The 26,147-nt window shown below is 41.1% G+C and overlaps 2 protein-coding genes across 2 annotated transcripts; one reads left to right on the forward strand and one right to left on the reverse strand.

The window, feature by feature from the left end:
* Nucleotides 1–85: 85 nt before the first annotated feature.
* Nucleotides 86–7,054, reverse strand: ccn6 (cellular communication network factor 6; the record flags this gene model as incomplete). Its single annotated transcript, XM_080048122.1, has 5 exons — nucleotides 86–367; nucleotides 1,417–1,610; nucleotides 2,300–2,536; nucleotides 4,370–4,646; nucleotides 7,007–7,054. 5 exons carry the CDS (start codon nucleotides 7,052–7,054, stop codon nucleotides 86–88), a joined length of 1,038 nt encoding a protein of 345 aa, XP_079904248.1.
* Nucleotides 7,055–11,925: 4,871 nt separating this feature from the next.
* LOC307266237 (solute carrier family 22 member 6) lies at nucleotides 11,926–25,425 on the forward strand (the record flags this gene model as incomplete). Its single annotated transcript, XM_080048211.1, has 10 exons — nucleotides 11,926–12,276; nucleotides 15,252–15,355; nucleotides 15,516–15,670; nucleotides 16,233–16,401; nucleotides 17,440–17,563; nucleotides 18,995–19,101; nucleotides 20,208–20,419; nucleotides 22,966–23,074; nucleotides 24,458–24,670; nucleotides 25,362–25,425. The coding sequence occupies 10 exons, from the start codon at nucleotides 11,926–11,928 to the stop codon at nucleotides 25,423–25,425; spliced, it is 1,608 nt and encodes a 535-aa protein (XP_079904337.1).
* Between the last annotated feature and the right edge of the window lie 722 nt (nucleotides 25,426–26,147).

Below are 26,147 nucleotides of genomic sequence, written 5' to 3' on the forward strand. Positions count from 1 at the left end.
CGTGTATGTTACAGTCCTTTCAGACTGCCACCCACAGCCGGGCCTCGTCTCATCTGTGTCTCTGGCTTCCCCTTTGATGGCTCCGTTAGAGTAACCTCAGGTCAGAAAACATGTCTTCTGGATCGTTGCATTTCCTCTGGCACACGCAGGACGTGATCCACTGCATCTTCCACTGTGTGTTGGAGCCTCCCTTGCATGTGAAGTTGACCTTGATCATTTTGGACTTGTTGGGGACACAGCAGCGCTTGTCCGTGCACACGCCGCAGTAAGTGGGCTTAAACTTCTTGGTGCTGGTGCAGCCCGAGAGGGACAGCTTCTCCGCTTTCTTCGCTTGGAATTTAGCCCGGCACGTCTTTCCCTTTGGCACCTGCGAGGAGAAAAACTGTCTTTTATTTGTATATTTATTCTATTACATATACAATTATGACAGTGATAGAATTTGCATGGGGGGTGGGGGCGTTCGTGGTGTAGTGGATCTGCCCCATTTAATTTCTGTCTCTCCAAAACTGTCTAATAAAGCAAAATACCGAAAAATTATCTTTAAAAAAATATATATAAATAGGGGAGAACGGGGGAATCTTAGGCATCGGGTAATGTGAGCCACCCCCTGTATCTAGGCAACGGAAAACATTTGTGGTCATGTGAGATATATGTTTTCAAGCCCCTCTCATTTCCCATGGCCCTGAAAGAGAGGACGTCATGGTGCTGTGGTAAGCATGTTTTTTTCACCAAAATAGGTATTTTGCATGTAAAAGTAAATTTTCTTGCTGTGAACTTAATCAACTGTTGTGCCAAAGCAAATGTATTCACGTAGAAAAACGTGAATACAGAGTAGGCCTAGTTGTAGAGTATGAAAGGCTGATGTTATAATCCAGTTGGGTCTTCTCCTGTGTTCTGAGTCCCAGGCTGTTCTCACTGGTTCTGATTTTCCTATGCTTTGACCCCCAGACACTAGCTGGCTCCAAGGGTCCTGTGTTCTGACCCCCAGACTGTGTTCTAATCTAACTGGTTCTATCTTTCATTTGAATCTTATTAAACATTTTGAATTATAATATGTTGTATTTGATTTTGTTCAGAGTTACTTTCAAGTGTTTAGAAAATTTGCTTTGCTTAATTGACCAAACCCCATCATTCTTTTACTAGTCCGACATTAGTTCTGGAATGTGTGGATCAGTTTACCCCACAGCTGGGGTAAAGTGAGCCACATGACAACTTTTTTTAAAACAATCATATTTTCACTGCCCTTTGTCTTGAAAAAAATTCTGCTAATGCCCATTTCTAGGAAACATCCTGAATTAATGGGAAATGTGTAAATTTGAGTGATAAATAATTTTAGCTCGCTTTGAGGGGAGCAAATGTAAAAAGTGGCTCAAATTACCCCGTTCTCCCCTATATAGAATTTGCAGAGGTTTTCACCTTGACGGTCTTCATCACAGCCTTCTCACAGGGTCTCAGCAGACACAGGCGCCGGTCCTTCCTCATCTCACACTTGCCATTGTCGTTGTTGACGCGCGACGAGATGCCCAGGCCGCAGGTTTTAGAGCAGGGGCTCCAGGGCGTAGTCTGGACCAGACAGTTCTTCTTCCAGGCTAAAGGAGGATCCCTGTAAGCTTTCAGTATTACAGTTAAAGGGCACTGTGTCAACAACACCCTACACAAAGAACTAGTCTGTGTGTGTGCCACCTTATACTGCCAAGTAGAGCACAGATCAGACTCAACCTCCAAATACCTGCTAACGGCCCACCACAAGGAATGAAGTCTCTCTCACTGCCTGTATAAGCTCCTACAATTTTAAATGTTTCCTTTGAGTTGGACTGACAGTAATTGGTGCTGTAAACAAAAAAAAACTAATATTGCAGCACCGGATCCCAAAAGGTTTTCAGTTTCCTCTTGTGGACGTCGGCTCTTCAATTTAAATCAAAGCTAAGTGCTCCCCCTTTCCGCAGGGATAAATTAAATTTGTCACATGTTTCCCTCAATCACACATCATGATAAAAACATATATTTTTTGTAGAGTTTCATGCATGGCAAAGCAAACAAACTACACTGGTACATCAAAGGCATCAAATCTTAGTGCTTTGGATAAAAAGTGGGCTGTTTTATAACTGGAACCATCCATCTTTTTAGTGATTTCCACATTGAGGCAGTTTAACCGCAGGCAGCCACACCTCACTCCCACCCCCCTCCCTGCTCACACTGGCCCACTCCCCTTCCCATCCAGCTAACCCTGGACAGTAATTAGCATTCCAGGCCAGACAGACTGGCTCTTTCTCCACAGTTTGACTCTACAAACACACACCTGACATATAGCTAGTGTCTTGCTGATGCTTCTTTGGGCTGTGGCCGCTGCGGAGGCCAGCTGGCAGGTTTCCCATCAGCGGGGCCGGGCCTAGGAGAGCGGCGGGTTTCTGGATGAAAGCAGGGGTACAGCCAATGGCTCCAGCAATACATGTGCACTTATAGAGGGGGCTGGGCTGGAAGGCTTCTCCGTTCTCATAATGGGCCCCATTCAGGTCACAGCCCACTGCCATCAGGTCTGGTAGAACCAGGAGAAAAACATGTCAGGGACCGTAATCTCTAAAGCAGCCGAGGCAATTCTTCTGATTATCTTACTTGGAATCTTGAAAGATTCTTACATTAATATATTTGGTATAGCAATGACCTGACATTTCTGGAGAAAGGCATACTGTACAGGCACTCTTTTAACATGCTTCAGTTCCCACATTTTTACTATTAGACACACAATTATCACTGTGAGTTCATCAGCTTCTTCTGGTACTAACTGTAAATTGATTGTGTCAGTTAGACTCACTCTTACTTTATGAGAGTTCAGCTATTCACTACCTTTCATACTTATTATAAAACCCTCAATTACTTTTCCAAATCTTCTTACTCATTCAGCTGATTCATATGCATTCAGGCCATTAATGTAGTTTAGCTCTAAATCCATTAAATTACCTTTTGTCTTTCAACTTATTCATTATTTCGGCAAAAATCCCTGTTCAAACCTCTAAATATTCCATATATTTTTGTGTGTATTCATCTTCTGCACTCCTTTCATACTAAAGAGACCTTTTCAAACCTTTTCAAATCTTCATACTCGGCTATCTAGTTTAGCGTCAGCTCTTTCAGCATTCACATGCATTTTCAGCAGGAAATGCATTTTCTAGTTTTTATAGGAAGAAAAAATAAGCATGAAAGTTTTATCATAGATACGTCATATGGTGTCATTGACAATTGCTCATTGTTGACAGTATAATGTTCAGAATTGTGATCCAAAATTTAAAAGAAACACTTAACTGCATAACTGAATACGTATTCAAAATGGCATTTAACGGTTAATTATGAAAATGACGATTAAACAAAATGCACAAAATTTAAATATAATATGGAATTCATTACTCTTATGAATATATTCAAGTTAACTGTTACAGACCTGTTAGTCTGCTCTGTAATGACTGAAAGATATTAACAAACATCTTGGCTCAGAGGATGCGGATATCAAAATTGATCAAACCAAAATCCTCTTTGATCCGGTGGGAGACAGGGTGCGAACAACAATAGGAGAACATTAAATATTGTATCTTGTACTACAAACAATAGTCCTACCATGATGCTCAGTTTAGATGCACAAAAGGCATTTGACCGGGTCAAATGGAGCTTCCTATATTATACATTAGGATTGGGTGGTATCCATTTTTTAATACCTTTAAACCTTCCCCAAATTATACCCCGGTATACGGTAATACCTTTACGGTATAGGCTTCCTATTGCTACATCTTACAAAAATGAATTGAACTGATCTCTATGACGTTACCTCCACCAAATTCCCCTTTTTCACTGACAGCACTTGAACACATCACAATCTACGTTCCAAACGAGGGGAAAAAAACTAAAAGGAAATTGTTTTGAGGTGGGCTCACAGATTTGAGGTGTTTTCATCTCTGGCAGTCACCTCTTTCATGCAAATCTTGCACACATCTTTTTCCAGATTAGCTGGTTCTCCCTTGTCATTAGGTTGATTACCAAGATGCTGCCAAATTGCAGCAAAAACAAAAACGCCAATACCATCTACACACTGCTCCTTTAAACACCGTTGTTCAATCGGGTTGGACTGAGTGTTTCCGTTATAGGTCATCTCCCTAGTGCGTTCTGTCACCTCAACGTCAGGTGTTACATTCTCCAGTGCAACTTTTATTTATTACATCAGATCAATGGCTTTATGTTTTGGGAGTAAACAAATCCTCCAATATTTGCATCTCAGCAGCATGCAGCCCACTGACCCATCTGTAAGGAAGTAAGGGATTCATAGATTGAAATCTTAAAATTATCATGACAAATCCCAAGAGTGACCGAACCCACTACTCACATGCACACACTCCGACCTCGTATCTGGGCTGGTCGGCTGAGAAGTCACAGTACATGCCCTTGTGCGGGTCACAGACGTCCTTCTCGTTGCACGCCTCTCCGATCTGCCTGGCGCAGCTCTTGCAGCAGCCGCAGCCGTCCAGCACGGAGCTCACCCCCGGAGCACAGTGGCTCCTCTCCCGACACTTACAGGGCCACTGGCAGAACTGTCGCCTGGCGCTCGCAGCCCGCCCATCTCTAGGAGTCAGCTGCCCATTGTTCGGAGCTCTGCTGAAGCACTGTGTGGTGATGGATGGGGCGGCAGTTACAGAGATCAGTTTGAATGTCTACACAATCACTACTAATCTGGTGGATTGTATAGTGGCTGATTTTGGAAAAACATGCTAAAAGAGAGACATTCTGAACCCAAACTCAACACCACTTTGGCTTTGTGTGCTTGGATGTAAAATAAATAAATTCAGGTATTAAACAAAGTCTGTTTATTTCTGACAAAGCAAACGATGCTCATCCTCATACACTAACTATGAGAATTAAAATTTTTGTATCACTTTTTCATTTCTGTGCCTTATTCAAATCGTCCCCAGCATTACCAGCACACAGTTGAATTAAGCCTTACAGAGCTGTTCAATATGTTAAACATAGTGTTGAGCGGACAGTAGAAGCACTTGTTTACATCTGTATACTTATTGCATCAGTATTTCAATGGCATTCGTCCGTCCGTCCACCCGTCTTCTTATTGTCCAAGTCTATTGGAAATCAGCATCCAGTTTGCACCGTAACATGCAGAATATATCCTAATCCCTTTAACCAGCATTAGCTCATTGTTGGGGGCAGCTTAAACTAGCTGTTAACATGACATTGAAATATTATCAGTCTATAACGTTGCTTTGGCTACACATCCAGCATATACAGAGCTACATTACCATTCATTTGTTTAATATTTACTTTCATTTTGGTTTTGTTTTGGTCTTCCCCAACTCCTGAGGGAATAACCTTAACCCTAGTTGCTGAATATCCCACCAGCTATTTGCTACCTTTGTCTGAAAGGTATAGGGTTAAAGAGAGCTTTTTGTAGAGCCTCTGAGATGAAAACAGCTGCCTGCAAGACATGTTGAGGACGACGACAAAGATCCAAAACAGAAAGGTTGCAGGCTTGTAAAACCACAACAGTGAGCAGCTTGAAAAGGCATGCAGGACTATGTCATTAAAGAAGTAGCAATTTAAAGGAATTGACCTATACTGTTGTGAATGTTGTGGGGAATCTTGAGATATACATATACTGTATATTCATTTCAGACTCAATATTCAGGGTGCTATTTTGGATATAGTCTGAGATATCGCTGGTTTGACTTCAATTTAAAGGATTTTCAGCAGGAACTTCATCCTCTCTCTGAATCTGTCAGGGACAATTTTTTTGTATGCAATTCCATTCTCACCTGATACTTATTCTAGCTCTCCACTGTCAGTTATAAGGATTCAACAAGCAAGAGTGATCCTATGCTGTGGCTACTACCGTAGTTTACCACCACCAGTATGACTGTGTGTGAATGAATAGAACCTGGATCCCTGTAAAGTTGAACAGTTTAATACGTTGCTGAAGACTCACTTTTGTTGCATTGGCCTTTAACACAAGTTGAGACTTTGACACTCCTAACTTTTTTTTTCATGTATCTTATATATTATTTTGTATTGTATCTTGTACAGCACTTTGGTCAACTGATGTTGTTTTTAAAGGTGCTATAGAAATAATTTTGACTTTGACTTTGACTTTATGCAAAGAGCAGTACTAGAATATCAACTTCTTTCTTTTCGTGAGAACAACAAATGACGAAATGTTTTTTAATGTTTAGTTTTTTATCTTAAAGGAATACTTCACCCAAACGGAACCAGCGTTCTATCATTATAAAATAACTATTATAATATAATGAATGAGGTTTTTCTTCCCTTAGTCTTCCCTTGGCCCAGCTGTCCTGTTAATCCTAACCCTTACTGTGATGTCACAGTTAAAATTTAAGTCTATGTTGAGGTGAAAACCGCAAAGATCTCATCGTAGATAGTGACAGCCCAGCAGCAAATAGATACCCTAGTGTTCCTTTTAAACCTAATACGTTTGTTGTGCTTTGCTTTACTATTTGCTATGATGTGGTCAATAAGACATGGTGCCACGTGTTTGCTCCAATTCCCCCTGACTGTCTCAGTGCTTCCCAGGGTCACTGAGGAGGGCTATGCCAAAAATCTGAAGCCTGTCTGCCAGGTTTACAGAATGAGCTCATTTCAGAGTGTGAAAATGGGTCCACACACCGGCTTCAAAAAAAGCCTCAGACTTTGTTTGTTTCCCCTTAAAGAAAGACTAACGTTTGGCCCAATATTAGAAAATGGCACTACCAAGTCTCAATCAATATTATTCACATAGGTATATTCAAGGAGTCTCAGAATAGAAATAAAGAAGAATCTTTAAAATGATCCAAAAACAGAGTGAGTTATCAGTGTTCTAATACAATATTTAAAACGCTGAGGGTCTGCTTATGTCTGAGAATGCCCTATCATTACACTTGTGAATTTTTCCTGTTCCTCCATATACGGTAGGTAAAGAGTGTCTTTGGTTGGTGTTAGCGAAAGATAAAGATGCTCCTCTTACCTGTTGAGCTAGGATGAGCAGCAGGGAATGGCACAGCAGTGATGGCATGTCTCAAGTGAGCAGGTTTAGTGTGGAGCTCCAGGAGGGCGCAAGGGGACATAGAGGCTGGAAGGTGGGATCTAGTGAGGCAGACTTTGGGGTGGAGGGGTGGTGTGGGGGACTGGGAGAGCTGACCTGTGGGAGAAGGGGGGACAAAGCGCCCCTCTGTCTCCTCTACAAACACACCTTATCCCCGCCCTTTTCTGATCCAGAAGGGAAATATTTGTCTTCATAACTGCCGGGCCGCTCCGGGGCCCTTCAAGTCCTGCCCACCTGTTTATTTTTAGCTCTGCAGACCTACCTCACATTTATACCGGGGGTGCAACTAACACTTCATTATGTCAAAGCATAGTATGACAGGCTGCTTACATAGCACTCAGTAAAGTACATTTTCAAGAAATACCTTTCTAGTTCATTCTTCAATGGACAAGAACCTGAAATCATAAGCAGGTTTCTACTTTTTTTTTATTTGTATGTGGTACCTAAGCTGTATGGTCCCACTTATAATGTGTATTTGAAGTTCACATTCCATACTTATTTACCCTAAGTAAAGAGGTCCCTCTCAGAGCCACCCCTCCTTTAAAGCCAACACCCCTTTGAGAGTTCACATGCACAGAGCAGGATAAAAGTTGCTCATTGGTGATGTTGCTATTACGCCTTCACCCACTACTGCAACTGCTCGTACTACTAACATCAGAGCCAAGCCAATAATGGATGTGGCCAATCTAAATAATAGATAAACCAATGTTTTGGATGGCTTTTATGGATGGCAACGTTGAAAGGTCCATCTCTTTGTTGCAGATTGAATTATAGTAGTAGAAAACCTTATTGTCCCCGTGGGGCAGTTGGGTTTGCGGCACAGTCGCACTTCATGACAGGACATCAGACAAATGACACAAACAGATAGTCCATACATCAGACACCGACAGACATAACATGAAGAACATACATTACACACTACAATGCACTATACACCTTTGGACATGACCAGGCCAGCTGGACATCTAGCTTATGTTGACTGATTTAAGGCTTTTATGGCTTGTGGTACAAAAGAGAATTTGGATCTGTTCTTGGTCATAAGGGGTAGGCAGAAACGACGACCAGATAGCAGTAGTTTAAAATGGGATGCCAGGGGGTGTGTACAGTCACATACAATGTTATTTGCCTTTTTCACCAGTCTGTCTTTGTAAATGTGTTCAATGCATTATATCCTCTACTTCAGTGACATTTTGCCAGAGACATTAATGGTCCCTGGATGATGAATCATACTATACTGTAGTCACAGTTCTGACCTATCTCAGTGGAATATCTCACAATCTGCTCACGTATTCATTGTTTCTGGACAAAATTTCCTACTGGCTTTGGTGATCAACTGACTTTTCTTCTAGTGCCACCAAGAGGTTTTCGTTTGTGGTTTGGAGTGACATGTCTTGACGACTGTTGGCTGGAATGTCATGGAATTCAGTGTGTGTTCAAGTCTTCAGGTTCCCCTCCGTAATGACTTAAAGGGGACATATTATGCTACATCTCGGTTTTAAAGGTGTATTTCCAAGGTCTACTAGAAAAGGTTTTCATGGTTTATTGTTCAAAAACCCAATAGTTTTCTACCATTTCCCATTTCTTCATCACCTTTTCCAGCCTTCTCTGCTCTCTATCTCAAAAGGTTGGTTTTGACATCTTACCCCCCTTCGCAAAAATCCTAGTCTGCTCTGACTGGTCAGATCTACATGGGCGTGCATGCACCGCCCTGCTCATTTACTCTATACCTACCTACATGGGCATGGCACACGCCCAGCTGTCAGTTTTGTTTACTTTTGGCCAATGCAGCATGGAGACCAATGTAAACATGTTTAGCTTAATTTCTACCACAAATATCGGCACAATAACGAGTTCTAAACTAAAAGATGTACAACTGAACCTGTTCAGACAGGAGTCTGAGCTGAAAACTGTGAAAATGGCATCAAGATTTCTGATTTCCCTGACATTATCCTCAGGTAAATACTGTTTAATTATGTCACAGTCAATAACATAATTTGAGCTAAGTATTTATGCATAAACTCTCTAAACTGGTAACATACACCCTGTTTTACGTTTGTCTTTACAGGTCTGTGAAATGATCTACAGCCCAGTGGAGTGAAAAAGCTTTGGTTGTGAACCGATACTGAGTTGACATGTAAAAATGTACAGTAACCATAATATAAAAAAATAATGTATCCTGAATCATGTCAAGATTCACTGGAAAGACATTATCTTTTGTAAAATGTATGGTTGAAATAATTATGCTTTAGGTTTGTCAGAGCTGCAAAATATCTGACAACATTTCAATATCTAGTAGATAATGTATCATTTGTATTGTGATCACTCATTCATAATAAAGTTTTACCGTTAAAAAATGTATTGTGTTGCTTACTGTCACTGTTTGCTACCTGTAGTAAAGGATTACTTGAAACTCACATTTTCATCTCGCTGAAGATTTTCTCTGATAAAACATTTTAAAAAGACCAAAAACATCCTTAAAAATAAAGCAGTTTATTCATAGCCAGTGGAATGAAAATATGAAGTGTACATATCAAACAGAAGCAAAGCCATAACTTTTATGTAACTGTCCAGTTGTTGTTGGGCCCTGAAGAAGACCACCTGTCCCACCCTGTGAACACATCCTCCTCTGAAGGAACGGACAGTGTGACGGTCTTGGTGGCTCCGTCCGGCTCCATCAGGTCACTCAGACACCTGTAAAACATGGCACATTCAATGTTACATCATGTAGCCTAGCTGACATGTATAGGCCTACCTCATACATCTGTTATGGCAAAGCTACAACAAATTCAGCATAGCCCTGGCTCAATAAGCAACAAGTTCTGAGTGATAAGCTTTTTGAAATATAATAGACAGGAAACAAACACCAGTAGAGACAACTTACAGTATTCCTGTCTATGTGTACATTACACTGGAGATCATGTAATAGGCCTACTGCTGCTTGTACTACACACTGTCCGCAGACTTATTGCGGTGTGTACTTGAGCTATACAATCAGACAGCTAGCAGGTAGCAGGATGAAGCTATAAAAAAAATACTCTTCAGTTTCCAACACACCCTACAGTTTCACCGTCTGTTTTTCACACAGGGGCTGTCACGGCAGGACTAACGTGAGCTCACAAAAGAGCCAAATAACAGTCACTGCAAAAGACTCACAGCTCTAACCGTTAGCATAAAGCTAACGGTAAAGCTAGCGGGCGCTAATGCTAACGACTAAACCCAGCATTCTCTCATTTCAGTCGGTGTTGGTTATTATAGGAGGGATAAAATAAAGCACATTACAGACATTGAACTAACAAACGGACAGAATTATTTTTAAAATAGGACTACTTACATTTCGGACGGATGGTGTCTCTCAGTCTTCCTGGCACAGTCTCCTCCACACTCCAGTAAAAAGGCTTTGATCACACTAACAGATTGCAAACCTTTGCTGGAGATAGCCTAACAAAAAATGAAGTAAATCCATTCAGCCCTAGTGTGCTTCGAGGCTGGGGTGTGATGGTAGCTTGAGGTTGAGCTCACACTGCAGCTTGTTGTTGCATGAGCGAGTGGAGGCTCAGCCAGGTGTGTGTGGTTACCAACGGGGCGTCTTGATTTGCCAATCAACTGCCGAGTTTCTGGTGAGCTTTCCCGTGGGAGTATTTATGATAATGAAAACCGACCGATTTCGTCATCAGTCGGTGTATTTTGGAACAAACCTTCAAATCCCCCCTTTTTCGAAATAAGTGTCCCAGAAGAAACTGACATATTTGTGTTTTTGAAGCTTGTGTGTGCTGGTAGGGACGCCAATAACCTAAACAGTGTGCCCAAACACCGGCAATGTTTGGTTTTTCATAATATGTCCCCTTTAACCAAGTGTCAGTATTTTCTGAGTCACCTTCACAACATGTTAATGTATTCTGTATGCGTAGTATTCTGTGTGCGTCTTCCCTGACAAGTTTTTGCTTTTGGACTAAAAACCCTTGAATGGGGTTCCATGTGTGACCTTTTAACAGCTTGAGACTTATTAAAGAGTCGAACACGCCAGTCCTCTCAGATTACCCCCGTTGGGCTCTGCTCCGGCTTTGTGAATGCTTTTGATTGTGATTCCCACTCTTTCAAGCCCCGTAGTATTGTGAGCCTCACCTAGAGAAACGGTAGTAGTTCGTAGTTGAGATTTAAGAGATGACCTGATAAGGCAGAGCTGGGCGGTAAGAATGCGCATGGGTTGGAATGTGCATGTTCTCAAGCCATAAACGAGTTTGACATCCGAAATACAAAGGGCCATACGATACCCTTGCATTTTCTCAGAAACTGTATAATCTTGAGGTATTTATGTCAATGTAAATTTCTGCCCTCCTAAATCTAGAGATCTCCACAAACACTAGGCGTCAAGCCAAAATGGGTTACCCAACGTAAAGATTCTGTTGTGAAACAGTCTGAGTGAGGGGAGGGGGGCTGAGACAAAAACAGTTGCTCAGCCATCATCACACAGCAGCTCCTCCCACCAACACTCCCTCCTGCTCTGATTCACTCCCATCACACTGAGGTTAGATCCCACTCACACAGGCTATAGCTCCACACTTCACTACAGATAGACACAGGTTGCTGTCAATGGAGCACAACACAGGTGTTAGGGCATCATTTAAGGATACTTTCTCTACCTGTTAATCATTAGCCTGGCACGGTCATTCATCTCAGTCTTTTATCTCAGACATTTGACTGACGCTTGACTCCCTGCCTTTCAATGCTAGTGCCTCTTTGTCTGCCATCTTAAGGACACTTTTGGACCTTCTGAAACAGACCTGATCGGTCACAGAGTGGCACTTTTTAAAGTGTGCATCTCGGAAAAATAAATAAAAGAAATGAAATTTGATGAAATTCTCTGTCATATCGGAGGCTTTGGGAAGTTTCAGAAGGTCCTGTACGTATGGATCTGTTTACCTCAGATCTTTCTTGCGTTCCACATGCTGGTCTCTGTCTTTACCGGGGCAGTTCCTCCACATTTGTGCCGCTCGACGTGGCCCTCAGCAGGAGCCCGGGCCTCTACCGACTTCAACCACAGCCTTTTGTCCACCGCTGACAGCCGGACTGAGCTGTCCTGCACATTCCCCTTGAACCGCAGTGGTTCAGGCCAAGAAGGCCCCCCCGGCGGGAGCTGCCAGGCGGGCTGGGAGTACAGCACAGAGACCTTCCAAAACACCATCGTGACTGAGGTGAGTGGAAAAAAGCAGCCTCTCGGACGGGTGGACTCAATGCAGGACTTGAATTTACTTAATATCCAAATGTTCACCTGATGTGTTTAACATGAGGACTGCCTGCAGCTCAAGAATGTGGAGTGACCTCAGCCATTTTATTACATTGTGCTGTGGTGTGCAAGCTACGTGAGACAGGCTTAAATAAAAAGAGGGTTGGGAAATGGATGCATCTTCCATGCCTTCCCACACCACCCCTGCGCATTAAAAAAATGATTTAGTCCCTTTTATGCAAAAGGCACTTTTTCGTGTTGTATCCACATTAATATAGGTCCCTCGTGTTTCTAGTGACTCCCATAGTATGAGAGAAAGCAACCCTCTTTTCCTCCTCTTCCACCTTTTTGAAAACCTGAGTTCTAAAACCCCAGTCAGATTTATCTCCGCTTATGACATAAGAGGAGAAGCCACGCCCCCTCATTACGAAACTAACTTAGCACTATACCTCCACCTACACTGTGTGCACAATTATTAGGCAAGTGATGATTTTGGCCATATAGTTTTTATGCATATTTCCCAACTTCAAGCTGTATAAACCTAAGTGCTTATTGGATTTAAGCATACCAGGTGATGTGTATTTGTGCAATGAGTTAAGGTGTGGCCTGAGGAGATCAACACTCTATATCAAGGTATGCATAATTATTAGGCAGTTTCTCTTCCTCAGGCAAAATGGGCCAAAAAAGAGATTTACCAGACTCTGAAAAGTCAAAAATTGTAAAAAGTATTTCAGAGGGATGCAGCACTCTTGAAATTGCTAAGATATTGGGGCTTGACCACAGAACCATCAAACGTTTTGTTGCAAATAGCCAACAAGGTCGCAAGAAACGTATTGAGAAAAAAATACGCAAATTAACTGCCAAAGATTTGAGAAGAATCAAACGTGAAGCTACCAGGAACCCATTATGCTCCAGTTCTGCCATCTTCCAGAACTGTGGAGGTACAAAGTGTTCAGTGCTTAGAGACATGGCCAAGGTAAGAAAGGCTGAAACCCGACCACCACTGAACAAAACACACAAGTTGAAACATCAAGACTTGGCCAAGAAATATCTGAAGACAGATTTTTCAAAGGTTGTATGGACTGATGAGATGAGAGTGACTCTTGATGGACCAGATGGATGGGCCTGTGGCTGGATCAGTAACGGACACAGAGCTCCACTTCGACTCAGACGCCAGCAAGGTGGAGGTGGGATACTGGTAGGCTGGTATTATTAAAGATGAGCTAGTTGGACCTTTTCGGGTTGAAGATGGCCTCAAAATCAACTCCCAAACCTACTGCCAGTTTCTAGAAGATACTTTCTTCAAGCAGTGGTACAGGAAAAAGTCTGCATCTTTCAAGAAGACCATGATTTGTATGCAGGACAATGCTCCATCGCATGCATCAAAGTACTCAACTGCATGGCTAGCCAGTAAAGGCCTTAAGGATGAAAAAATAATGACATGACCCCCTTTCTCACCTGACTTAAACCCTATTGAGAACCTGTGGGCCCTGCTTAAACGGGATATTTACAGTGAAGGAAATCAGTACACCTCTCGGAACAGTGTCTGGGAGGCTGTGGTTGCTGCTGCACAAAAAGTTGATCGTCAACAGAACAAGAAACTGACAGACTCCATGAATGGAAGGCTTGTGACAGTTATTGAAAAGAAGGGTGGCTATATTGGTCACTGATTTTTTTTTTTTTTACATATTTGTAAATTTTGAGTTGTTTTATTATTCTCACTTTAACAGATGAAAATAAACAAGTGAGATGGGAAAATTTTCGTTTTTTATTTAGTTACATAATAGTTCTGCATACTAATAGTTGCCTAATAATAGCAAAACATATATATATTCTCGTAAGAAAAACAAAACCTCACTTTTACTTTCGTAAACATTCAGGTTTAGGTTCATTAACATTTTGGATTGACCGAGAGCACTGTAGTTGTTCAATAATAAAATTAATCCTCAAAAATACAACTTGCCTAATAATTGTGCACACATTGTAGTAAGCACACCCCCAGAGTGAGATCCCGCCGTCAGATTCAGGGCCAATCAGGGCAGACTGGGCTTTTTGGAAGGCGGGGCTTAAGGAGACAGGCTCTAAAACTGAGCATTTCAGACAGAGGCTGGAATGAGGAGTTTTAGCAATGGCACTGTGATAAATGTAAAGGTTTTTTTTGGACTCAACACCATGAAAACGGTTTCTAGTAGAAACCTTAATTACTATTTTGAACCTGAAAATGAGTGTGACGTGAACTTTAAAACAAGACTTAAACTCCAAAGGCTAAGGGGCGGCCCTAAAATAATGCAGTGTTCCTTGCAACACCAGCATGAAAATGCTGAACAAAACAATGTGAATTGTTTATTCCTAGAATCATACAATAACTGGGCCTTAAAATGTTTACTTATTTTAAGGTTGTTGCTAGAATAAATTAAAATGGTGTATCCCTTTTGGAGCATAAATGTGCTCAGCAAGAGATATCCCACATAAAGGTAGTACCCATGGAGTGCCCATGAAAGAAATGCTTCATGCTCAAGGAACCATCAATCTGTCCATTTTGACAAATAGAGATAAATAGTAATTGCGGCCTTGTGGTGGTGCAAGAAGAAATGTCAAGGAGAAGTAAAATCTTAACATTTCATCCTTTGGAGGCCATGAATAACCATGAGCATGAATATCCACTGCTAAGTTCATGAAGAACTAGGCTATAGTATTTGAGATGACTTATTTTGGCCCAAAGCATCTTGTCAATGAGAAAATTGTACAACACCTGTCATTAAAAGAAAGGTCAAGTTGTCTTGAAAACGTAGTGTGAGTCAATCTTTCGGTAACATACGTATACAGACCAAAATGCTTACTTTCTGGACATAGAGTTTGTGTACAGGATTTCATTCTCAGACGACGTAAAACAACCAGATTGAAAAGGTTTTTCATTGAAATGCTTTTCTGTGCTTTTTGTAGTGGGACCTGGTTTGTGATAATGCCAACCTGAACAGCATCAGCTCCTCCATCTATATGTTTGGCCTTCTCGTTGGAGCCATGGTGTTTGGGAGCTTAGCCGATAAGTACGTTGGATAACAAGCTTCCATCTCACATCTTGTCCCCCCATATGTTTTGGTCTTTTAATTACTTTCCAGAATTGTTCACTTTGAATTCATCATGTGCCATCTTTGAACTTTGCATCAGTACAATAACCAAGGTGTGAAACGTCTTGTCTTGTTCCAGGTACGGTCGGCGAATCATTATCCTGGTCAACCTGGCTGGCCAGGCTATCTTTGGGGTCGGTGTTGCTTTTGCCCCTAATTTGTACATCTACATAGCCCTTCGCTTCCTGGTTGGAACAACCATCTCTGGTGTCATCATGAATGCCTTCGTACTAGGTCAGGGGCTTGACCTATGTTCATTTAAGTACAGGAGTGAAACTAAGATGCATGGATGGTGTAGAAAAGAAATAAGAAGGAAACATGCATTATGATATCTAGCCTGGCAGATTGGTTTGATACTGTGGTTTGGAGATATTGCACTATGAGACTTGCTGCATACCCCATTACAATGGAGCTGAATGTTAAGTTCTTTGGTGCAGAATTACATTTGTAAAACTCCATCGTGAGTGACGTTATTGTCCTTCCAGCGAGAAATGTCTCGGGTACTCAAGATAATTCACTTAGAGCAGTTTTCATTAGTAACTGTTTGCCTAATGAAAACTATTTACATATTTCTATTTCCACTGAGTAGTAACAGGTTAAGAAGTAGTGTGAACACATCTCAAATCTTTGGCTAAATACACCAAAAACTGTTTGCATGGCTGATGCTAGGGATAAGACAAAACTGTTCATTTGGCTAAACCCTTTTTTCCTGTTTACAAAATGTTCTGTACTGTAATACTATTTCTTCCCCAAATAAATAGTGAATGTGTCCCTGTCCTGTTTGGTCCTCACACAGGCACAGAATGGACAGGATCTAAGCAGCGAATGTTGGCGGGGATTATCACCGACTACTTCTTTGGCTTTGGCTACATTCTGCTGGCTGGAGTGGCGTACCTCATACGGGACTGGCGTAAACTGCAGCTGGCAATCTCAGCCCCTGGCTTCCTTTTCATCTTCTACATCTGGTGAGTGGGCAGCGCAGTTGAACCAGATTTGATCCAGTGTGTGTACTGTACGCAAAGAAGAAGAAAAAAATAAGTTTCCAAGAAACGACTTTACCAGGACGTTTTGAGAAAATCAACAACAGATTGTCTGGGTTGTGTTGTTGGCTTGTGTTTGGCCAAAGTCTGTGATACATGAGATGCCTTTTCATTCTCCTGCCATTGCCAAACAAAATGCGTAACGAATGCTCAATGTCATGCATGGCTGATGCCAAATTCCTATTATAAAGGATAGCAGTATGGGGAAATGCACTGACTTACTTTGCAGGATGCATCTCTCTGTTTGTCTACGGCAGCGTATTGATGCAACTAGGGGAATAAAAATGATTGATCTAGTTATAAAGTGAAAAAGAGTTAACTGGTTATAACAGGATAGAAACTTAGCACATTAATACATTTAAAGTTTTGTCAAAACCCGATATTTGGAGAAGGACAAATATTCATGTTGTGGGCCAGTTTTTTTTCCTGTTTCCATGCCAAACAGCAAGTGCCACTCCACTCTGCCACGTTTTAACAATGAGAGTTATCACGTTAAGTTATAACGTGATGAGTGTTTAATCTTGTTATAACTATATTTGTATCAGGTTCAGAAGGAGATCAGTCATTATATCATGTCACTATGATACAGTGTTAGGAACTCTGGAAGTCAGACAGACCAAGTCCATAACCTCCTTAAAATCACTCATTAAAATGTTTTATTTGCAAAAGCGTTTTGAAATGTTTGACTTGTGATTATATTTACTCTGTGTTTACCTATGTTCCCTCTGATCTTATTTTATATTCACTCTTTCTGTGCGTTGATTTATTCAGTTTTTATACCTATCTTATATCTGTTCCTCCTTATGTTATTCTAATGTTTCTGTGCTTAGGTCTGTCTGCCTGTCTTCTTACAGTGGAAATAAGTTCTTTATTTGTCCTTGCTAAGCACTTTGTAACAGTGTTAATAAAGCTGCCTTACAAATGGATAAATGTAAAAGTAATGTAATGTATCTGTATGGTTAGGGTTCTACCAAAGTCAGCCCGTTGGCTAATGGCCAATGACAGGAAGGAGGAAGCGTGGGAATTGATCCACAGGGCAGCACAGATGAACGGCAAGCCCCTCACCAAAGATCTGGAGATGTGTCAGGTACAAAGGCAACTTGTGTCATTCTTTACTGGTCTATAGATATTATAGAATCACTGCTCTTTTATTCAACCTTTCAAAATGTCAAATATAATAACAGATATTCATCACAGCCAAAGCCAATGATGTCAAGCTGAAGTTTTGCTTAGCTTCAGCCCCACTTAGTTACTGCTGCTTGCCTGTCCGACGATCTGTTCTGCACTGCAAGACAGAAAATCAGCTCCATAGTTTGTAAAATGCCGTTTTTAATTAGAACAATATCATGTAGGCCTACATACTGTAGGCCTACATGATATATGGTTTTACTATAATTTAGCTCCCCGAGTGCCAGGTATACTACTTTAAGTAGTGCCACTGTCTTCCTCATCCTTGAAAATGTAGGATTAGCCACCAGAACCAAGATCCTAGGTGGTCTAGAAACTAAGCTACATGTAAAATAACGACCGACGGCGGCCACTGGTGCCATAGGAAAAATTGGCAGTGGCCTTTTAGCCAACCATTTTCCTTGGGGCATGCTCTAACAGTGGGCCAAAGCTCATGTGTGTATCATCAAAACCACAATTCCTTCATATGTTGCACCTATCTGCTGGACTTAAAGGAGTAATGGTCACTTTAAGGACCTGACGGCGGCCATTTTGAAAATGGGGCCTTTCTTGGCATCAAACTTTGGTAAACTTTTAGTATGTTTTTAAGTACATCTGATACTACTGTAATCCACTGAAAAACCTTTTGTTAGAATTTTTTTGGGGTCAAGTCATATCTGCAGCTGACTATTTAGAAGTTGAGATTTTTGGCTCGGAGTTTTGAAAAACAAAACAAATGTTGAAATAATGGGTGTTAGAGATGGTTGTATAGGAGAAATGTACAGATAAGGTTTAGTCAAATAAACAACTAAATGTACATGTTGGATCTTTGATTTATACTAGTAAGAAAGAAGGCATGTTATGGAAGCAAAATTGCCAAAAAAAGAAATTTACCAGTACTTTAAAAAAAAGGTGTTTGCCTGCGTGGGTGTCGCTCTTACTACAGCAGCCCCATGTACACCTCTATCAATGGACAATCAAAATGGAAAATTTAAACAATAATATGTAGTGTTTATTAACATCTCTCAAACTCCTGTTTATTTATTGATTGTAAATGACAACTTATCAAAATCCTGATGTTTAAATCCACCTAAAACTCACTGATCACTGCACAACACTGAATGCTTCCTTGGCAGTGAGAGTGTACTGACTGAGTGTATGACACAGGGCACACTACACTATCCAAGATGGCTCAGGCTCACTGAATCAACCATTATTACTTTGCATACATTTTTCCATCACTCTTTCTCCTTTACACATGCAAACTACTCAAACAGTGCAGTGTTTTGTCACTTTAAAACCCTGACAGCAGCTCTAACTCTCTGTCTCTGTCTCACACTGTCTTAAACAGGTCTATAATATGGAAGAGAAAACACAGGTGAAGAAAAAGCACTCATTCATTGACCTTGTTCGAACCCCGAAAATGAGGAGGCAGTCTTTGATTGTCTTTTATCTGTGGTGAGTATTAGCCAGCCAGAGCATTGAACTTTCTCTTCATGTCACATTCAACACTTCATACCATGAATGTGAAAAAGGGCATCCTTGTCCCCAGCCTAAGCCATTACGCTGCACACACACACACACCAAACACTCGGCTTTTTCAAAATGGCTGCACACAAAGTTGTTGTTGTGTGTCTGCAAAAAAGTTATTAGTGTTACAATGACACGACCAAACGCGCAGCTTCTGAGCCCCTGTTTATAGGAGGGGACCTTGGAGTTTTGTGGCCCCTCCCACATTCCTAACAGTCTGCACTCTGCTTTTCTGTCTCTTGTCAAAGCTCATTCACACCTAATACTTCGCATATTGTAACAGCCAGAATCTATCAAATGTAGTGCTACTTTCCTCTGTCCACCCACGTTACAATAGCAGCAGACTGTAGGGGGCGGAGCATGTGGGTGCATGCTCTGACGCTGAATAACTTAATAATACGTGCATTTAATGAAAGACCTAATTAAAAAAACTGCAAAATGACACTGCTTTCTGTGATAAGTGCGGATGGGGGTTCAGACCAGAGATGATCCGCCCAAGAGTTAAATTTCAAGCGGCCCCAGACCACCTCTTTAGAGCAGAGCAGAGTCCGGTTGGTTAGTGCACACCAGAGTCTGGGACTGCGTTCAAACCCAAATGAACACTCTACTAAACTAGTTGTTTCAACGGCACTAAACAAAGCTGGTGTGAACACCACTATAATTCTGTTTATAGTCTGGCTCATAGCTGGTAACTCGCATTAGGGGAGAACAGGGTTATATGTCACACGGGTTGGTTGTCACATTCGTTATATCTCGGCACCAGAAGGCGCTGTCTCTGAAATTTGAAAGAGGGATACACATTTCAAGCTAACACCTGAAGCTTCAATTTAATGTAGGAATTACTATTGAAAGATGTTTCGGTGATGAGCAATTCTTTCTAGAGTAAAAAGTGTGCCTACCAACCCCGTTCTCCCCTATAGCAGTGGAACTTTTGCATCATGAGTTGAAGACAAAAGTCGCTTAACCTCCCTACTACCTGAAGCTTGTCACCTTAACCACGATCACCCATTTAGTTTTTTCCCATCTGTGTTCAGGTTTGCCAACGTGCTGGTGTACTACGGCCTGTCGCTCAACATCTCTGACTTTGGGATGAACATCTACCTGACCCAGATGATCTTTGGTCTGGTGGAGATGCCTGCACGCACCATCACACTCTTCACCCTCAACCGCTCACGCAAGTTCTCCCAGCTGGCCTTCCTGGCAGTGGGGGGCACGGCCTGCCTGCTCACCATCTTCATTCCTAATGGTATATATAGACATGCTGCTTGAAAGTTTGTGAACCCCTTGAGCCTTTTGGAATTTTATTTATTTTAACCTTTATTAATTATTTTTTATCAATACCAGCATTTTTTATATCAAATAACAGATGTTTGTTTATCAATTCAACATTTTTCTTTCCCAGAAATCAATTGTTAAAACAGATAAAACTAATTATTTGACAACTGTTGTAGGGGAGACCGGGGTAAGTAGGCACACTTTTTACTCTAGTGAGAATTGCTCATCACCTAAACATCTTTCAATCGTCATTCCTACATTAAATTGAAGCTTAAGGTGTTGGCTTGAAATGTGAACCCCTCACTTTTTCTAACTTATTGTAATAAAGAAGAAATGTACCATCAAAGACACTCTAACACATTGTGACAACCAACCCCATCCCCCACTTTTAGCACTCCCCTCCCCCTTCCCCTTCAGGCTGCACTTGAAAATAAGAATTTTGTTCTTAATTTGCTTGCCTGGGTAAATAAAGGTTAAATAAATCAAGGGGTCGGTTGTCACACACTATGGGGTTTTGACACTATTGTCACAATGTTATCTTTATGGGAAAAATCTTAAAAAGTAACTTTATGCATCTTAACACAAAATGAGCAAGGAATTAACAAAAAAGACCAACCTACTGTATGTAAGAACATAAAGAACAAAACAAATAGGTCTAACAATAATAGCCTACTCAACTAGGATACACACATTCACTATCTGAGTTACAGTGATGGCAAATGTAGGGTCTGCTCACTCTAACTAAGCAGTGATTGTGTGCCCACTGGTTGCACATACAACACTTCTCCCTTACCTCCCCTGAACAGGTGCTGGAGAACGTTTCCATACAAACCAAACACAAACTATCCTCTTCATCTGATGAAGATTCCTCCTCCTGTCTCTTTCTCTTCTGTTTCTTCTTCCCCAGCTGGTGTGGTGTGCACTGGGGTGCAGTAGCCTTGGCAACTGGTATAGTTTGGGATGCACTGGGTCGTTTTGATTTTGTAGCCCTTTTTCTCTTTTGCATGCTAGCTGCCTTTCCTGCTCAATTATCTCCTTCTCCTTCTCTGTCAGTGAGGATACAGGTCAGACATGCTTTTAGCAGAAAACTCCCTTTTCTTGTGGCGCTTGAGGATATTTTTGAAGGAAGTCCACTTCTAGGCAGATGTTCAGTCATTCTTATAGCTCTCCATTTGTAGATGATTTGCCTCACGGTGGACCGATGGAGCTCAAACTTTTTTTATATGAATTTATAGCTGTCCACAGACAAATGTGCAACATCAAAACTCTATTCCTGAGATCCTCTGAGATTTTTTTCCCTTTTAGCATGTCTGACCTGTATAGGTTCACTTTGGTGAGCCTAAACTGACCTGGTTTGAGCTCTTTTTTATCTAGTGCCGCCCAATTTCTTCCCTAAAGATCTCTCACTACATTGGTCCATTTCATCACTCAATTTGGCCCACCTGATAGTGTTTACCTGCTCGATTTAAGCAATGCAGCTCAGGGTTCACAAACTTTTTGTCGAATAATTTGTTTTATCTGTTTTAACAATTGATTTCTGGAAAAGAAAAATGTTGAATTGATAAACAAACATCTGTTATTTCATATACAAAAATACTGGTATTGATAAAAATGAATTAATAATGGTTAAAATAAATAAAATTCCAAAAGGCTCAAGGGGTTCACAAACTTTCAAGCAGCACTGTATAGAGGGCAGTATATCATGATATTTATTTTTTCGTGATCTCTGTATCCGATTGTCAGCTCCAGTATCGATATGTTAGAGAAGAAAACAGGTTTTAAACGGGTTGTGAACAACAACCTGATGTAGATGTCTCTTGTTACCTCCAATTGTCGGGGTTTGAATTAGAATAGAGTTTGCGCTTAATCATCAATATAATGTAATGTACCAAGACCACCCAGATCTTAAACAGCAACTTGTATTCCAGCTCTGGTTTTACATTTTTATTAAACTCTGTGGAATACTGCATTATATCACAATATGCATTATATCGCGATGTATAGTGATATATCATATGTTGAGCCATGTATCGTGATGCGTATCGTACCGTGAAGTCTCTAGTTCACATGCAATGCAGTCGCATACTCGTGGAAGACTTATGACCCTTATAGATTGTCCAAAGAGGAAAATTATGACCAGCCGATGAAAGTGGTTAATTTTTTTGTTATCAATGTACACATTTAGGCCTTACCTGTTGGTGGCATATTGTTAGCCTCATAGCATAATTGCCTAAATCATATTTACTCTACTCTACTTTTACTCTATTCTACATCTACTCTACTCTACATCTACTTTTCGTTAGCCTAATAGCATAATTGCCTAAGTCATATTTTAAGGGTTATAGAGTAGGGTCAAGTAGGTGTAGAGTAGAGTAGATGTGGAATAGAGTAGATGTAGAGTAAAAGTAGAGTAGAGTAAATATGATTAAGGCAATTATGCTATGAGGCTAACGATATGGGAATATGTTCACATCTTCTCAAAGCTTGTCTGTCACTCTCCTTTGGCCCCTCCTCCAGAGCTGTCTGTCATGAAGACTGTGCTGGCAATGATTGGGAAGTTCGGGATCACGGCATCTCTTTCCATTATTTACGTCTACTCAGCTGAGGTGTTTCCAACTGTTATCAGGTGAGTGCAAACCCCCCATGTGTGTGACCCTGACTAAAATAGTCTGGTGCCTGAGCCAGATTTGTTGCAATTGTTTAACAGCTTTTAGTTAAACTGCCGATGTCCCTAACTGACCTGGGGCCAGCTTTGTGTGATTTGACATGGTTTATGACCCTGTGTGGAGCTGTATTTGAAATAAAGCCAGCTGTGATCACGTTGTTATGCAGGTGTGATGCCAAAGGAGCAATTTGTCAGAAAGCTATTACTCTAGTGTGCACTTCATTGAAACACAGACAATGTTTTTGGCAGGAGCCTTACTCCCTCAGAGCACCAAGTAACACGAACACAGGGTGCTGTACAGAAAGTTATAGGATTATTAGATTAAAAAATGACAAAATACAAGTACTGACACAATGAAATGCAGTTTAGCGTGGAGCCGGCAGGTCAACACAGCAGTAAAGACAGTAAAGGTTACGGAATACACTAAACTGTATATGCAGTACGAACAAAAAGATTCACAGTGGAGGAGGTTTAAGTACAAGAAATGAGGATTGTCAGACATTATAAACAGAGTAGGCAGCTGTAGGTCTGATATTAATACGGTGTATACTGTAGATCAAATATATCCAGTATGGACAGTAGAATAAATACATAGATATGTGTCATGATGAAGTTAGCTCAAACAGTGAGAAGACTGACACTATTGGGGTTTTGTCCACCAATACTTTGGGCCGCGACTAGCCAAACCGTGCAGCGCTGATATGCTTTTGGGCTCAGTGACCCTGCCCTGACCCTCTATAGCTGCATGTCAATAGCCTCCGACCGCTCAGCCAGACGAGCCAGACATCTAAAGTACATACAAGAAGGAAGAGAAGCCTGTGTTAAGAACCGAGCACAGAAAGGGATTTCTGTATGAAGATGGAGCACGTAACATGTATATTAACAAAAATGTATGACTTACTTCTGCTTGAAAAAAAAAAATTCAGGAGTTATTACTTTATTGGAAAATGTGAAAGAGAAAAACTTCTCTGATGATGATGATGATGATGATGATGATGATAATGATGATGATGATAATGATGATGATGGCTAGCAGGACAGCTGAGCCAGCACAATCACTCTTTACTTTAGTATTACCATGTAAACATCTGGTCAATGATTGAATTCCTTCGTGATTTTTCTCTACTTGACTGAGATTTCTCAATTTTTTTTAATCCCGGTAAAGGTTTTTTTACTGTGAGTTTTTTCTCAGCCGAGCTAAGGGTGTAAGGGCAGGGTGTCATACTGTATGGAATGTAAAGCCCACTGAGGCAAATGTCTATTTGTGATATTGGGCTATACAAATAAAACAGATTTGATTTGATTTGATTTGACTCATGACATTCTCCCTTGTCCCCCACTCAGACAGAATGGGATCGGCATAGGCTCCATGTTCGCTCGGACCGGAGGAGTGCTGGCTCCCATGATGCACCTGCTGCGTGGCGTCAGTCCCCACGCTCCCATGGTCCTGTGTGGGCTGTGTCCTCTCCTGGGCTCGGCCCTCACTCTGCTGCTGCCCGAGACCGCCAACAGGCCCCTGCCTGACACCATCCAGGACGTAGAGGGGCCCCACCTCAGGTTTGACATCACTTCCTTTATTTATTACATTTCTTTTTGCTTCTTTTGTTGTTGCCTTCATTAGACAAGGTTTGGAGAGACAGAGAGGAAATGGAGCAGAGAGGGGAATGACATGCAGAGACCGACCACGGAGCTTGATTCTAACCACTACACTATGAGCAAATTCAGTTCATCTTGTTGAGTGATATTCAACAATGTCTGCAAACTTTAAAGAAAATCCCACACAGGTCACCTCCTTGACCTTTGACCTCCAAAATGTAATCAGTTCATCTTAAACAAAGTGTGAGTTTATGCCAAATTTTCATTGAAAAGTCCCTTAAAGCGTTTTTGAGATATAAAAACGGCCCCAGACTCAAGAATATTGGACGTTTACTACGAGATTATTACGTTGTTTTTGCACGAGGCCTGTGTCCTTTAAAGAGATGCTTCTGTCAACTTTTTAATTAGATTTTTAGAATTTTTTTACTAAATAAAAATTGTAGATGTGAGTGAGTGAGTGAGCCTTAATGTCCTTCCTTTCGTTAACAAGGTGATCACTTTTCACTTATCAAAAGTGTTTTCTTCTCTCTTTGCTATTCTTCTTTCTTCGTTCTTTAAAAAAAAGTTGTGCTTTCCATCCACAGCTGCTCTCAAGCTATACTGAGGCTCATAGCTGACCTGAATGAATAGTTTTCCTCTCTGTCTTTGTCAGTGAGGAGGACGTGGTGTGTGAGACTGTGAGGAAAGCAGCAGACGGCAGCACCAGGACAGACTGATCCACCACCACAGCACCGGTTGAAGCTATCAGCATCTTTCAGGAATATTCCAAAAGGCAAACGTCTATGCTTCCAATGGAAGTCAAGATTAGACTTTGAGTGCAAGTATATTTAAGACTCTTTTTGTTTCAATGCACTCCCTCTGCTTTTGTTCCAGTTTGGTCAATACATAACACACCTGGACACAGTTGTACATTGAAGTATTGTGTGGTAGGCCTATCCATATGAAGGTAAAACAGAAGTCCTCAAGTAGAAATGTATATAGAAATGATAAAGATAATAGAAACTGTTGCTATGATATGAGTTACTTGACTGATTAATAACACACATTAAAAGAGAGTTCCCTCCTCTCCCTCAGCTGCCATAGTGCCTATGTGCTGCAGTCATTTGCATTTGTGTCGCGTGAGAATTTGCGATGATGCATTTTTCCTACATGGCGCTTAAAATCACAATAGTGTGACTTATGACAGTTTGTGACGGGCCATTAAAGCTGCTTTAATTGATTTTAGCCAAGTCCAACATTCGAGTCAAATTAATATTATTTTTTATTTAATGATTCGGTAAATGACAAAACAGTGATGACAAAAACCTCATTGTGTGGGGCACATGACCCTACTACGTGAACACATTTCGGGCAAGACAAGCCAAAATATACTTTTTATACTCTTTTTTTTTTTTAGGAAAATGTGTCTCTAGCTGCTGCACATGAGACTCATCTCATT

Source organism: Ammodytes marinus (assembly GCF_949987685.1).
Source record: "Ammodytes marinus genome assembly, chromosome: 19".
Taxonomy (NCBI): Eukaryota; Metazoa; Chordata; class Actinopteri; order Uranoscopiformes; family Ammodytidae; genus Ammodytes; species Ammodytes marinus.